The sequence below is a fragment of the Phacochoerus africanus genome, chromosome 16, assembly GCF_016906955.1.
Source record: "Phacochoerus africanus isolate WHEZ1 chromosome 16, ROS_Pafr_v1, whole genome shotgun sequence".
In the NCBI taxonomy this organism is placed as follows: Eukaryota; Metazoa; Chordata; class Mammalia; order Artiodactyla; family Suidae; genus Phacochoerus; species Phacochoerus africanus.
In genome coordinates this window covers 14,521,270-14,538,102 of record NC_062559.1, presented here as the reverse complement: position 1 = coordinate 14,538,102, position 16,833 = coordinate 14,521,270, and the positions used below count along the sequence as shown (strand labels likewise).

The following is a 16,833-nucleotide window of genomic DNA, read 5'->3' as shown; positions in this document are numbered from 1 at the left end:
GGGTTTCTTTCCTCTTTCACAGCACCCTCTCAGGAGTATTAGTCTCATCCTGATTCCTTTTCTCTCTCTCTCTTTCTTTTCCTTTTGTTCTATCCAGTCATGTGATGTGTTTCTTGCCGTTTTTGGAGGTTTAAGGTCTTCTGCCAGCATTCAGTAGACATTCTGTGTGAATTGTCCTACATGTAGATGGGTTTTTTTTTTTTTAATGTGTTTGTGGGAGGTGAGCACCAGGTCTTACTCCTCTACCATCTTGATCCTTCCCTATCTCTGATGTTGTAATTTTACCCTATAGTCAGTCAAATCCTGCCTGACACTTCTTCCATTTGTGGCAAAGAAAACAGTTGTTGTTGAAGGAGAATGTAATACAGACCTCAGATAGCTTAGCTGCAATCACAGTAATTAGTTGGAGTGGTGAACTCTGCCCAAACCCAGTTCACTGAGTCTCCACACACAATTACACCCTGGGCTGTTACAAATTTTTTTCTTAGAAGTACCCTTCCCTTGATCTGTTCTCTTTGGAATACTGTGTTGTAAGAAGCTGAATCAAGAGCTTCTTTGGCAGGTAAACCATACAAAGGTAATTCCATGCAACTAATTTGAGTCTTTAATTATTATTGTTATTATCCTTAAATTGTGGGCTGTAAATGGCCTTCTCTAGTACAGCTATTCCTGGTGGCCCTTTTTTTATTTTTCTTTTTTAGAGCCACATATACAGCATATGGAAGTTACCAGGCTAGGGGTCAAATCAGAGCTGCAGCTGCGAGCCTACACCACAGCCAAAGCAACACCAGACCTGAGCCACTTCTGCAACTTGCACCACATCTTGTGGCAATGCCAGATCCTTAACCCACTGAATAAGGCCATGGATTGAACCTGCATCCTTATGGATACTAGTTGGGTTGTAACCTGCTGAACTACAACCGGAACTCCAAGGTGGCCCTTTTCTGAGTGAACACCATATGCTGAACTAGTTCTAGGCATTTTACATACAAATCTGAATTCTCGAAGAAACTAGAACAAGTCTCTTGACTCAATGGAAAGCTATGGTTCAACATTTTGCCTTACTTTGTTCAATACTTTGTTTTACTTTTCTGGGTTTTTTGTTTGTTTGTTTGTTTTATCTTTTTAGGGCCACACCTGTGGCATATGGAGGTACCCAGGCTAGGGGAGAAATTAGAGCTGTAGCCAGCAGTCTACACCATGCCACAGCAACGTGGGATCCAAGCTGCATCTGCAACCCACATCACAGGTCACAGCAACACTGGATCCTTAACCCACTGAGGGAGGCTAGGGATCTAACCTTTATCCTCACAGATACTAGTCAGATTCATTTCTTCTAAGCCACAACGGGAACTCCTGTGGGTTTTTTTTGGTTTTTTTTTTGTCTTTTTGCTATTTCTTTGGGCCACTCCCGCGGCATATGGAGGTTCCCAGGCTAGGGGTCGAATCGGAGCTGTAGCCACTGGCCTATGCCAGAGCCACAGCAAAGCAGGATCCGAGCCGCGTCTGCAACCTACACCACAGCTCACGACAACGCCGGATCGTTAACCCACTGAGCAAGGGCAGGGACCGAACCCGCAACCTCATGGTTCCTAGTCGGATTCATTAACCACTGCGCCACGACGGGAACTCCGGGAACTCCTGTTTTACTCTTCTGTTTAGTCATGTTTTTTAAATTTCACTTGAGCAATCACTGATCACTAAGACATTTTGCATAAAGAAACTGCTTTAATTAAAAGGGGCTAGGCATTCCCATTGTGGCTCAGTGGTTAACGAATCCGACTAGGAATCATGAGGTTGCGGGTTTGATCCCTGGCCTTGCTCAGTGGGTAAAGGATCCGAGGCATTCCCATTGTGGCTCAGTGGTTAACGAATCCGACTAGGAATCATGAGGTTGCGGGTTTGATCCCTGGCCTTGCTCAGTGGGTAAAGGATCCGGTGTTGCCGTGGGCTGTGGTGTAGGTCACAGACGTGGCTCGGATCTGGCATTGCTATGGCTGTGATGTTGGCCGGTGGCTACAGCTCCAGTTAGACCCCTAGCCTGGGAATCTCCATATGCCACAGGAGTGGCCCTCAAAAGGCAAAAAGACAAAAAGGGGGGGGGGGCTGCACTCACCATCATAGATGAATCTCAGCTGCTTTGTACTAAGTGAAAGAAACCAGGCTCAAAAGGCGTAAAATTAAACATTCATATGTTGAAGTCTCAAACCCTAATACCTCAGAATAGGACTATATTTGGATATAAGGTCTTTAAAGAGGTAATTAACATTAGGCCATTTTAGGGTGGCCCTAATCAGATATGATTGGTGTCCTTATAAGAAAAAGAAATTTGAACACAGACACACACAGAGAGGAGATCATGTGAGGACCATCCACATGCCAGGGAGCGAGGTCTCAGAAAAAAACAGAAACGAAAAAAAGCTGTGTATTTTATGATTCTATTTATATGTCATTCAGGAGAAGGCAAGACTCTCTGGTCAGAAAACAGATCAGGAAGGGTATACTGCAAAGGGACACAGGAAATTCAGGGGGGTGATAGAACTATTCTGTACACGAAAAAGGGTGAATTTTACCATATGTAAATTATATTCAGTTTTAAAATACTTTCTTTTATTCAGAGAAATGACCATTGTCCCAGTGGGGACCTTGCCTTTTCTTTCCCCAAATAATGGACTAGATTAGCTTTATTGTCAGGTAGCAGAATTAAATGGGTTGCTTTATATGTTTGCCTTTGAAAACTAACCCCAGGGGCATCGTTAGGCTTTCTGAAGGCGCTATTGGTGCTGACTTTATTCAACCATGGACAATCTAGGGAATAACCTATTTAGGGTCTTCCCTCATAAGAAATTATGTATAAGCTGCCGGACCATGAAGTTTTCTACTTAGAGGTTGCTAGCTCCTCTAGTAAAAAGGCTCTTTGGAACCAAAAATTTTTCTGCTTGTTTGCCATCAAATTCCGTAGCCTTACTTGGGTCTTCCATCCGTCTTTTTTCCTTCTCACAATCACCTTGTCTAGGAGTGGGTCAACGAGAACCCCCCTGGAGTTAAGGCAGGAGAATGATACAGTGAGAGGCAAGTGTATTGGTTTTGGAGCGAATGATTCTCTTGTATGAGAACTGCAAACACAGAACCACACGTTAATGACTAGGAAGGCCTTTGCCCTGTCAAATTGCTCATTTATAGAAAATCCCCTCTCTTAAATCAGTGTCATCTTGAGATTTTATTTGTTTTTATTGAAATGTAATTAATGTGCAACATTACGTTAGTGTCAGGTGTGCTACATAGAGGTGACAGTCACATCCATTATGAAATGATCACATTAAGTCTGGTAACCATCTGACCCTATAGAAAGTTACCACAATGTTATTGACCATGTTCCCTATGCTGTATATTACATCTCCGTGGCTTATTTACTTTATAACTGGAGGTTTTTACTTCTTAGTCACCCATGTTACCCCACCCCCTCCCATCTGACAACCAGCCCTTTGTTCTCTGTAGCTGTAAGTCTGTTTTCATTTTGTTTTGTTTTATGTTTTAGATTCCTCATGTAAGTGAGATCATCTGGTATTTGTCTTTCTCTGACTTACTTCACTTAGCAGAATGCCCTCTAGATCCTTTCATGTTGTTGCAAAAGGCAAGATTTTGTTTTTAATGGCTGGGTACTATTCCATTGTATATATGCACCACGTCTTCTTTATCCATTCATCTATCAGGGGATACTTAGGTTGCTTTTACATCTTGGCTATTGTAGATAATACTGCAGTGAACATTGGTGTGCATGTGTCCTTTTTGAAGTAGTATTTTTATTTTCTTTGGATAAATACCCAGAACTAAAGTTGCTAGATCATATGGTAGTTTTATTTTTAAGTTGTTGAAGGCCCTCCATACTGTTTTCCTCAGCGACTACCCGTTTCCAGTCCCACCAGCGGTGTACAGGGTTCCCTCTTCTCCACATCCTCACCAGCACTTCTTATTTGTTGCCTTTTGGATGACAGCCCTTCTGACAGATGTGAGTTAGAATCTCAGTGTGGCTTTAATTTGCATTTCCCTGATGATTAGTATTGTTGAGCCTCTATTCAGGTCTTCTGCCCATTTTTTAATCAGGTCGTTTGGTTTTTTTTGATATTGGATTATATGAATTCTTTGTATGTTTTGAATATGAATCGTTTATTGAATATATTGTTGGAAAATATCTTCTCCTGTTCAAAATGCTGCTCTGTTGATAGTTTCCTTCCCTATGCAAAAGCTTTTTAGTTTGGTGTAGTCCCATGAATTGCTTTGCTTTTGCCTTGATAGTAGTTCTTAATCCCTTCAGAAAAAAAAACAAATGAAATATTATATAGTGAGAAAAGTCCAACTTAAGGGACTGCTTTGCTGGTTTTTAGCAGCATAATTACCTGTGCTGTACTGACAAGTCCAGATTATAGCAGGGCCCACCTCTCACCAAGCACCGTGATGAAAACTCCCACCCCAGGCTTAGTGTCTAACAGCACCCTGTTCTGTAGCCTTCCAGACAAGCATGTGTTTCTTTCTCTGTGGTTGGCATAGTCACTTCCTGTTTGTCTCCTGCCAGCCCACATTGAAGGAAAAGCCAGGTACTGAACTGAAGCATTGAATGTAATCTGCATCTTGCCAGCGGAAGTGGATTGTTTAGTCTGGGTTCAAGAAAGGACCAGGCAGTTTCAAGTTTGGAGGAAGAGTAGGATGCAAGACAGACTTGACCCCTGAAGAACTGTGTGCAGCTGCACACATAACAAGGCAAAGAAGTGGCGAGGTGAAATTAGAGAATCGAAGAGGAAAGGTCAGCTGGGACTCACTCTGGGGATGGGGACCGACCAGTCAGTCACCTTTGGCATTTTGTAGTGGGATATTTTCAGAAGCGGCCAAGTCAGGCCTCTCTTCTGAGAAGCAAATGCTTATCAAATGGTGTGGTTAAGATTTCTCTCATTTTAAGTATAACTGATTTATAAAAGCTTTCATTCTTAAAAGTTGTCAGCCATTAAACTATAAAATGAGATGTAGCATGGATTATTTTATCTGCCTTAGTCTGAAGTAGAGGCTCTTACTTTATCATCATGTTACACTATTCAAATAATCCATTTCCAATTATTCCCCAGCCAGTCTTTAAGTTGTACATATAGAGTATTCAAACCTAAAAGAACTATGTTTAAAAATAGGTAGACCGTATATGAAATTTAGAATCTGTTGTATCAGCTCTTATTTTGGCACTAAGAGAATGTAGAACTCTTATCACAAATGACTCATCAGCGAGGTTTGAATTGTGACTGACCTGATTGGGAAAGAGAAGTGGGGCATGGACAGCACAGTAGAATAATTTGATCAAAGCTGTTTCCGTCTTTCTTTAATCCCCCAAAATAGGCATTCTAGAGTCGGGGATTCCTGTTGTCCTGTAACAGATCTGTTTTCTTGAACATCTTTTCTCCTGTTTCCTGACACTCATAAAGATTTTGAGTGAACACCTAGGAGAAAACCAAAGAAAATATATAGAAGACAAATTTAGTTGGAATTGTTTACTTTATGAATAGTAAATGCAAATGACTTTTTTCCATCCTCTCTTTGCAACCAACCCTCTTTTTTGTCTTTGTAAGCTAATAATGGAAACACAGTTTTTAATGAAGAATTCAACAACAAGGGACTAGACATAATCCGAAAGCTCAGAGAGTTCAAATTCATTCATTTCACCTATGTGCCAAGGGTCCATTGAATCAGGTGCTGTACTATTCTTGGTGCAGGATACAGCACCTAGAATCAGACACACAAAGGCTTCCTTTTGAGGAGTGTTTGTCTCCATTTTGATGTCCTTCTGAAATACGGCCAGGACTGTACCCCTGCAGTACTCCGACTGCTTTCACATGTATGCTTTGTGCATTAGAGTTTTCAGTTAATATTTCATTCCTAGTAGCCTTTATATGTAAGAATTAGATTCATATAATACATATAGTTGTAATATGTAGGTCATAAAGTTAAAAAGAAATTCTGCATTCTAGCAGCCAATACATGATAGAGTTGCTTACAGGTCAACAAACACGAAATTCTTGCAGTGTGTAAGGCCCTATTCCAAGAGCATGTGTGACCCCAAGGATAGATAAAGCATGGTCCCTTATAATCTTGGTGGGCAAAGTGAGCATTTGCACAGCCACCTCTGAGAGAAGGCAAAGCGGGAGTGCCGTAGTATAAATAGAATGATCTTATGGTCTGTGGTTCCTGTTCCTGCCCCAGTGACTCAGGGGAATCATCCGAGGTACAGATATGACTTTCTGAAGTCAGTCCTATATGTAGAAAATGAAGTTGTTTGAATTTCTTCCCACTTTGGCTTTGAGTTACTCCTTTTGACTTACCACCATACTTTCATTATTTCTTTCTTTTTTTTTTTTTTTTTTGGTCTTTTTGCTATTTCTTTGGGCCGCTTCCACGGCATATGGAGGTTCCCAGGCTAGGGGTCGAATCGGAGCTGTGGCCACCGGCCTACGCCAGATCTACAGCAACGCGGGATCCCAGCTGCGTCTGCAACCTACACCACAGCTCACGGCAACGCCAGATGGTTAACCCACTGAGCAAGGGCAGGGACCGAACCCGCAACCTTCTGGTTCCTAGTCGGATTCGTTAACCACTGCGCCACGACGGGAACTCCCATTATTTCTTACTTGAAATATCCCAATCATTTAAATGGATTTCAGTTTACTCCCAGATGCTCCTAAAAATGAAGATTCAAGAATTAAAGACAGGAGTTCCTGCTGTGGTGCAGCAGGTTAAGGATCTGGTGTTGTCTGTGCAACAGTGTGGGTTTGTTTCCAGCCCATAGCGGTGGGTTAAGGATCCCGAATTGCTGCAGCCTCCGCTGTGGCATTGGTCACAGCTGCAGCTCAAATTCGATCCCTGGCCTGGAAACTTCCATGTGCTGCAGCCGCAGCCAAAAAAAAAATTTAAGACAATGGTTGGGAGTTGGTGAGGGGCTAATGATAAAGAGGGATTGACACAGTATTAGATGTTTCCCTTCAGAACACTCTTGGATGCTGTGTAAAACAGTCCAAGCCAGTTTTCAGGCAGAGGATGTGCTATCTGGCCACTCATTTTAACTTTTATATGATGTTCCAGTTACAGAGCTTGTAATATGATATTACATAATATAGTATTGATTCAGTTTAATTTAATCCGGTGCAGATGCATTTTTCTAGCCATAGGAGTTCTGCTTGCTTAACTCACTAGGACAAAGAATGTGGCTCATGCTAAAACTGAGAAATGAGTAATTGCTTCATTGTGGTTTTTCCTTATTTGCCATTTTAAAATGTCAGTCGCTTAAGTCTCATTGACTGATTATTAACCAGTCCAAATATTTTAAATATTTGTAAGTAATTAGTCTGCTGTGTGAATGGCTTGAGTAGTCATTAAAATGGAATGTCAACTTTATTTATTGGAAACATTTCTATTTTTGTTGAGCTCTCCTTTATAGATGAAATATTTTAGTTCTCATGGCCTTTGTTTAGTTGGCTCTTTGATTTGAGCCCACACAAAAGTGGGTTGTTATCTAAGCCATAGGCATGAGCTCAGAGGGCTTCTTAAAAAAAAAAAAAGATCTGTTGGAACTGGTTAGATCTGAGGCCATGGTCAGATGAATTTCATGTATGCCCTTAGCCCCTCGCCAAAGACCTGAAACTCTTTCCTGAGGTCACGGACTGCAACCCCTAAGCTTGGCCCATCATGATCCCAGTGTATTAGCTGTTGCAAGGGGATCAGACAAGTCTGCTCATTCCCTACTAATCTTGAAAGCATGAGAACTCTGGGTACTGATGTCCATTTAGCACCCAGCCCTTCACAAGGGCGGTGCAGGAACACAGACATCCTCCTTTCTCCTTATGCTCTGGTGGAAATAACCATGGCTGAGTCAATGACCAGAGTTGAAGTCCTGGGATTTGAGAATTAAAAAAAAAAAAAAAAAAGAAAAGGTCCAATTTTATTACATTAACAGTCTTGCAACTTGAACAGTTTTATTTAACTTCTCTGGGTCTGTTTAGTAGTTTTTAAACAGCTTTATTGAGAAATAATTCCCATGCCATGCAGTTCACCCATTTAATTCATTAGTGAATTTGTACCTGAAGAGGTGAACAGTGCCTTTATTCTGAGGCTGAACAGCAGTGGACGCCCTCCCTTGTACCAGCTCCACCCTTCATTTGAGGAGAGGCAGGGGAAGGAGACACACAGCTGCCCTTCCTCTTCCCTTCCACGCTCCCGGGGCTCAGCAGTTCACTCATCTAAAGTGTACAGTTCGGTGTCTTTTCACCGAGTTGTGTTTTCCCCGAGTTGTATGTTCACAGAGTTGTCCATCTAGCATCACAGTCAATTTCAGAACATTTGCATTACCCTTAAAAGAAACCCCGTACCTAGCTGTCATTGCCCAGTTCTCCCTTCTACCCCTAAGCAGCCACAGGTCTATTTATGTCACTAGAGATTTGCCTATTCTGGACATTTCATTTAAATGGAATCATACGATTCACACTCCACTGTGACTGGCTTCTTTCACTTGGCATGTTTTCAAGGGTCATCACTGTTCAGCATGTATCAGCACTTCCTTCCTTTTCATTGCCAAATAATGCTCCATTGTCTGGATCTACCACATTTAATTTAACTGTTCATCTACTGATGGATATTTAGGCTGTTTCCATTTTTTGGTCTAATGTGAATAAAGCTGCTATGAGGGTTCGTGTACAGGTTTTTGTATGGACATAGGTTTTCATTTCCCTTGCATATACACCTGGGAATGAAATTGCTGTGTCACATGGTAATTCTATCCTTAACCGTTTGAGGATTTGCCAGACTGTTTATCAAAGATTCCACAGGATTTTATACTCTTAATTTTACAATGTATTAGGATTCCAGTTTCTCTGTATCCTTAGGGGTCACCTGCTGTAAACCATGTGTTCTTGAATTCCACTCTGGCCGTCTCCAGGAGATGCATGTGGCAGCTGCTCTGTGTCTAGCCCACAGAGCTGACCCAACAGAGGCGGAGGGCGCTTAGAATCCAAGGCAGTCATCTCCCAGCTAAATAGCTGGCTGCTGGTCTGAATTTATCTCCTGCTGCCAGCTTTAGTTTAGTTTGGGATGGTAATCTTGTGTATCATTGCAGTGTGGGGATGAGGGCTTTTCAGGGCAGTGTTTTATAAGCCTACCCTTTAAGTCTTCTCCCTAGAAGAGACTTCCTGGTAGAGGAAGAGGAAGCAGTTATTGTGCTGTATACCGTCTCTTCCTCCTCCCCCACACCCTTTGTAATGGTGGTAGAAGAAGAGTGTTTCTGTTTTAAGTAGAGGGAGTGGAGGCCCAGAGAGGTTCCTTTCCTAAGGTTATAGACTGGTTAGTATATTGAAGGGGACTGGCACACGAGATGGGTCATGTACTTGCAAGAGACCCTGACTTCCAAGTTGGGATTCCTTCCACTGTTTTGTAACTATTTGAGGATACAGTTTGTGTGTAAGAATTCCTAGGTAGCTCTTCTGGACCTAGAAATGAAATTCTAGTAAAGAACCACCCCAGCCCTTGGGATCCAGTGCTATGATTCTTTGACTGACCCTCGTAGTTTTGAATGTTGGTTAACTAAAATGACAAAGTGCATCGACCACTGACTGCTACTAACCATCCCCACCTTCCAAATGAAGACAGACCCTTGAATCCCCTCAGAAGTTGCTCTAGCTAGGTCCTTTCTGTTAATATAGAACAGAAGTATACAGTTAGAATTGAGATGTCTAGGTAACACAGGTATGTTTTTAAAATAATTTGAATAGTGTCAGTTGCCTTTTAATTAGCTTGCCTACATGTCTTTAGGTCTCCTCTCTTTCTTTGCTGGTTTTGAACTCAGAGATATTTGAAAGGCATTGCATTGTACAGTAGCTAACAGACACCCAGGTTTAAATCGAGGCTTTGCTATGAACTGTCTGTGTGATCTTGAGTTGTCTGCTTAACCTCTCTGTTGGGAATTGTTACATGGAAGAATAATAGTGCATATCCTTGCAGGATTGCAGTGGTGATTCAATAAGTTAGTACATAAGTACTTAGGAGAGTATCTGGCATGTGGAATGTACTGAGTCTGCATGAGCTGTTTATTGTTAAAAACTCTCATAGGAGTTCCCGTTGTGGCTCAGCGGAAACGAATCCTACTAGGAACCATGAGGTTGTGCGTTCGATCCCTGGCCTCGATCAGTGGGTTAAAGGATCCAGCATTGCCATGAGCTGTGATGTAGGTTGTAGACACGCCTCAGATCTGGCGTTTCTGTGGCTGTGGTGTAGGCCGGCAGCTATAGCTCCAGTTAGATCCCTGGGAACCTCCATATGCTGCAGGCGCAGCCCTAAAAAAAGCAAAAACAAAATAAAATAAAAAGCTCTCATAGTAATAAAAACCTCATCACCACCACCGTGACCACCCTTACCGCAATTCCAGCTCTTCTGGTCAAAGTTGAACACCTTTTGATGGGGCTTCTTTAAAAAAGAATTGAAGGTGATTCGTCCATTACACATACCTTCCGCTCTGAGCATATGTATGTTAAGGAACAAGAGGAGACAGGCTTGTTTTCCAGGCATGCGGGTCACACCTTCCCGATCCCCCTGGATCGTGCTACCCCAGCCGCCAGGGGAGTGGTCCTCCTTGACTGGATGTAGCCCAGGGCACTCCACACACACTCGGTATTGGAAAACCAGCCACTCTGTGATCAGTCGAACAAGATTCCAAGGTGATTTTGGCCAGCTTGAGGACAATATATAAAAGAAAACAGAAAGCCGTCCTAGTTTACTTTCAGATTTTTCAAGATTGATTTCTGGAAAACACTAGTAATACATGTGTGGGAATAGAGAGAATAATTTTTACTCCTTTAGGATTTCGATAGGAGACAGCTAAGAACAGATTGCCTCAGAAGGTATTTACTGTCCTAAGATTTGATGTAATGTGAATTTTTGTCTTACCTTTTTTTTTTTTTTAACTTCTGGGACATTCTCGGCTTCCAGCAACTGTAGCTAGAATCCCTCACAGCATCTGGTGGGGTTCCATACGGCACTTAATATGGGACTAAGTAAATGCGCAGTTAAACAGGTAAACAGAACTTCCTCCTGGGTTGTCTTTAATGCCTTGTTCCTTCCTCTCTCAATCTCCAGGTATCTCCGATGAGGACATTATCAACATCACCCTTCCTACTGGGGTCCCCATTCTCCTGGAGCTGGACGAGAACCTGCACGCTGTTGGGCCTCACCAGTTCCTGGGTGACCAAGAGGCTATCCAAGCAGCCATTAAGAAAGTAGAGGATCAAGGAAAAGTGAAACGAGCTGACAAATAAAGTCTTTCACGTGCTGGCTAGGAGTAGCTGCAGAAGGAGTGGCATGCGGTGTGCTGTGGGTGCTGATTATGCTTCCCCCCCCCCCCTGATTTTTACTGATTTTTCCAGATCTAGGCTGTGGGGTAGAGTTTATATAGGTAACTTAATGTTGGCCCAGATAAAGGCTTTAGGATGCCGGAGCACTTATGTCATAAGCCTTATGCATTAGCTCCTGCTGGCCCCGTGTAAATTAGTCACTAAGTTAGTCACCTGTGGGGCTTAATTAGTGTTATGAGTTTCTGAGATGGGAGAGCAAGTGGAGGTGAAGTTCAAGGTATTCCTCGTTCAGTAAGTCAGTATTGAGTCCCCACTGCCAGGCACTACCTACTCCAACAAGTAGTTCACTTTTGTATTTGTGAAGACCTTCTGGGGTGATAATAGAGGATATTAGATAATACACTGTCCTTAAGTATTTATTACTGGTCTTTTCCTCTAGGAAAAGGGATGCTTTGACAGGTAAGACCAGAGGCCCATTAAATGGGAGAGTCACAGAGGGATCCCTCCAAGGCAGCCAGTGACAGACCCCAAGGCCCTTTGCCTTGTCTGTAGTCCAGAGGCTCCCTCCTGGATGTTCGGTGAAATCACTTTCCAGCTGCTAGAATTAGCAGCACGTAGACAGCCCTAGCTGTTCGTGTTCTCTTTTTATTTTTGTTTTTTTAAACTTTAATCTTTGGGTCCTTAAAGTTGATTTAAAAATCAGTCACACTGAAAATGATACCCCCAAATTGCTTCCATATGATTCAGAAATACTAGGTAAAGCCTTCTGAACTAGTCTTTGCTCTTCCCGTAATACAAAGAGTTGTACTTATTTCAACACATAGACACTCCCAATTCTCTCTAAATTGAAGGTCGGGTCTGGGGGGGAAGGTAGAATATAGTGGGTGTAATTTTGTTCACTTGAACAGGGGGAATGGTATTTGGCACTTGTCACAAATGTTTGTTCTTTCTCTACCGAGGGCAAAACATTATACTCTATAGCCTAGAGTTCAGGGTAGGCCACAGACAGAACTGATTGCTTATGGGTCTTAAAGATACAATATGCCTTCGATGCTATGGATATGTAAGTCATTTCTTTAAGCGAGGGCCTTATTTCAAAGCAAGTAACCTATATTTCAATGATAAATTCATGTAAACACTTTTGCAACTGTAATAGCTGTTACAGGTACCATCATTTTTTCACCGTTTTCCATTGGTGGCTAAGTTTATTTGTATCCATTTTATAGTAAAACTGGCATTAGAAGGAAACCAGTTCTAAAACCCTTGCTACTACTTGGTCTCCAGTGATCTGTAAATCAAGACATACAGCATCAGCTGATGAAGACTGCTGAAGAGAAGAGAGGAAACTGGTTTGCTCACAGCTGGCCACATCTGTGACGCATAAGGACATGGAATGTGGATGCTTCACGCTCCTGACCAACCACTGGCTTTTCTACGGTAGTCCTTCTTTTCACAGTCCTATTGCTTAACCACATAACACCCTTTACCATTCAGAGATCAGGGCTGAGAATACAACTACCAGGTCTTCCTAGAATTCCAGTATGGCTAAACTGCACCTCAGATCACTTTTGAACAGCTCCTCCTCTGGAATTGGTGTCTGAATTTTCCTGCCCAAGTGACCAGGTCTTAACCCAGCTCAAGATCCTAGAGTCGGATTCTTCCCTTGTTCCCCATCTAGAAGTCCATCTCCAGAGGTCCCCCCTGGTACCATGATGTGCTTCTGCACACAGAGCTGTGCTCACCCCTGGTTACTTTAAAATCTCGCAGACTTCCTACGAGAGGGGTAATTGTTGCTGACTGTTTGCGGTACAATTTGGTTTCATTGTTTTGGAGATCTTGGCTGAAATAAATGAAGAGATATTTATGAAAATGTGTTATAAAATTATTTTTAACAACTCCAGCACCTCAACCTTGAGACCACTTAGTAAACCCCTTTGTTTGTTTGTTTGTATGGCTTACAAGTTACTTAGAATTTTTGATGTAGGTTATCTTGAAGGCTCCCTGGTCTGCATCCTTATCTTGCCATCCTTCTGTGCAATGTCAAGCTGGGACTGAAAAAGACGGGGAGGGGCTTTCTTTTTGTTTTTTAAAATGGTAGCTTATCTAGAGAAAGCTGGTCCTTGGAGAGGGCAGCCTGTCCTGCTACCAGGTCGGGCGTGCCCGGGAGCCAACCCAGGCTGAAATGATCCTTTTGTGCGGGTCCAATGTGGTTAAGGTAAGGGCTGTAGCAAGATGCTATTCCTTGAGTTTTAATTTTTAAATATCTCAGATGAGTACTGTGTTCCTGTACCCTGTGACTTTGTTGTTCTGAAAGAACAAAAATTCTGCCTGAGAAAGTGGAGGTTCTTGGCCTCCTCTAGTACCGGTTTGAGGACTGAGTTAACAGAGTATTCTCGGTTAGAATTCGTAATGTCATGTATGTTTCCTTGCTAAGAGCTGTGCAAGGAAGATTTCTTAACCTGATCTGGCAGTTGTCAAACTCAACCAGATTCTTTTGCCGCAAAGTTGCAGACTCTTCCTCATCTCAAGTCATGACCACTTTTACTAAAATGCAGCGCATGAATGGCACACTAATGGCAGTGGTTATTTGTCTTCTAGCCTGGGAACCCCCTCCCCGTGCTCTTTGCAGGTTTTGTGCCTTTTTTGGTTGGTACATGAGGTTAAAGCCAATCCCCCTTGGGCAGCAGTTGGCCAAGCTGGCCCGAAGCAGAAATCCTCCCGATCGTGATGACGCTCCCAAGAAAGAAGTCAGAGGTCACATACTCCCTGTACCCCATTCCTACGATGTAGTGATAATTGTTTATTTTCCTAACCTCTTACTGTTTATGACTAAGTGAAGTAGGGGAACCAGCTGTACTGGACAGAAGGTTCATCATCCCCAGTGTCATTTTTAATTGGTTTTTATGCTTTTACAAGTGGCAAGCCTCTTTGCAAAGTTCCGCTTCCCTCTTACCCAGAAAGTCCTTCATAGATTCTTCCCTCAGGAACACACCAAAATGGTCTCAACATTGCTGACTTTGATTGTTTTTCCTGTTTTTGTCTTTTGCATAATTGGATTTTGTAAGTTTGGAGCTCACTTATATAACACTATTTGTTATTTAAATCATGCCTTGCCTCCCAGCAGATCTGGCTCTGGGAGATGCCTTGTGTTGTAGCCTGAGGGTTTTCACATTGGACTGTGAGGGGACTTTGAGCCCAAGGGGAATATGAAACATCCTATAAAAAATCCTGTAAGAATATACATAATGTATATATGTATATATGTTCTTATTTTAAATTTTTTTATTTTTGCTTTTTGGGGCTGTACCCGTGGCACATGGAAGTTCCCAGGCTAGGGGTCCAATTGGAGCTGCAGCTACCAGCCTACACCACAGGCACAGCAACTCTGGATCCGAGCCACATCTGCGACCTACACTACAGCTCACAGCAGTGCTGGATCCTTAACCCACTGAGTGAGGCCAGCGATCAAACCCACATCCTCAGAGATACTAGTTGGATTCTTTCCACTGCGCCACAACAGGAACTCCTGATATATTCTTAACATACTATAAGAATATTTTCATGATACAATCACCTTCTAGTGAGAAAGCTATTTGGCAAAATGAGGGACAGAATAAAAGTCTCTCTTTCTCGCAGTTGGTGAAGTTTTATCCACTGGAGGATAATCTAGCTCTATGGACTAGGCTTTAAGACACTGGGACCTTCAGTTACCAAAAAACTGGAAGTTCCTTAGACAATATTTTTAAAGGTAATCTCAGCTGTCACCATCACTTCCTACTCTCACATATTAGACCCACATCTTGTTTGCCTTTTATTTGCATTAGGGCTGGCCATTTAATCTTATACTTACTCTGATTTGACAGTAATGCACTATATGATTTTCTATTATAAAAAGTTTAAACATCCACAAAAGCTGAGAATATATATAGCACAAAGAAAACTCAGATACCCATCACCCCACTACCACTGTTAAGACCAACATCATGCATATCTTTTCACTCTCCCCACTGCATTGCTTTGAAACAAATACCACACATCAAACAGGATAGATTTTGAAAAGGAAAACACCTCCAGCAGTTTTCCACCAGTTAAAGTGGGAGCCACAGCAATCTGTTCTGAACTCTGTCCTTTTTTGGTCCTGTCAAGGATCAGCCATTGCTAAGTTATCTAATTCGAGTCCTGTTCATAGGTGCATTATTTCTGGTTGCTTGTTTAGAGAGCTGTCAGTCTGCTCCTTGTGACTTCTGGGGGATAATGTGGGATGATTTGGCAACACTGATGTTAACTTCGAGTGTTTAAAGATGAAAATGTTTCCTGAGACTATTTTTGAGAAGTAATTTTGAATCTCCTAGGTTGAAAAAATTGAGTAATTTGTTCTTATTGTAAATTAGGTTACTCTCCATGGGAGAAGGGGATAGAAAATGGAGTAAGATAAAGAAAACCCCTGTGTTACTAATTTCGAACTGGAGATAATTGCATGAATGTGTGTGTATGCATTTTCCTCCCAATACCACCCCACCTTTCCCCACCCCTATCCCTAGCTCTAGCTCTGTCCTCTGAAAGCTCCTAGAAGCCATAAGCTGATAATAATGAACACGCCCAGTTCCCTTGATCTTGTTTTCTAAATACGATTCCACAGATCAGGGATATTTTGGGGAAATCATGATTCCGGCTTGAGTACACATAATGTGTAAAGTGAGCTTAGAACATTTTTTTTTTTTTGTCTTTTTAGCTATTTCTTGGGCTGATCCCACGGCATATGGAGGTTCCCAGGCGAGGGGTCGAATCGGAGCTGCAGCCACCATCCTAGGCCAGAGCCACAGCAACTCAGGATCCGAGCCGAGTCTGCAACCTATACCACAGCTCACGGCAACGCCGGATCGTTAACCCACTGAGCAAGGGCAGGGACCGAACCCGCAACCTCCTGGTTCCTAGTCAGATTCGTTAACCACTGCACCACGACGGGAACTCCAAGCTTAGAACATCTTGAGTCAGAAAAGAAAATGCCCAAAGACTGATGGGACACAAAAATTGGCTTCAAGTGACAAATTTGGGACAGTTTGAGATTAAAGAATAATGATAATGGATTACAGAACATTTGTCTTAGTCTGTTCAAAAACACCACAGATTGGGTGGCTAAAACCACAAACATTTCTCACAGTTCTGGGGACTGGAAAGTTCAAGATCAAGGTGCTGGCAGATTTAGTGTCTGTTGAGAACCCTCTTCTTGGTTTTCAGACAGATGCCTTTTTGCTGTGTCCTCACAAGGTGGAGAGGGAGGGGGCTCTGGTCTCTTCTAAGAGCTCCAGTGTCGTCTTGGGGGATCCACACTTGTGACCTCATTTAAACCTAATTACCTCCCAAAGGCCTCACCTCCAAATACCATTGCACTGGGGATAAGGGTTTTAACATTTGAAACTTAATTGGATATTAAAGTTATAAAGGACAAGGGTGGTTGGAAATT

At 42.4% G+C, this 16,833-nt stretch overlaps 1 protein-coding gene across 1 annotated transcript in view; it reads left to right on the top strand.

Moving 5' to 3' along the window:
• The window catches only part of BPGM (bisphosphoglycerate mutase), a 37,385-nt gene extending 24,146 nt beyond the window's left edge, over positions 1-13,239 (top strand). Inside the window, exon 3 of the mRNA XM_047763521.1 lies at positions 11,155-13,239. Coding sequence (XP_047619477.1) covers positions 11,155-11,333 — 179 coding nt within the window. The 3' untranslated portion in view covers positions 11,334-13,239. The remainder of the gene's footprint in view (positions 1-11,154) is intronic.
• Positions 13,240-16,833: the final 3,594 nt, after the last annotated feature.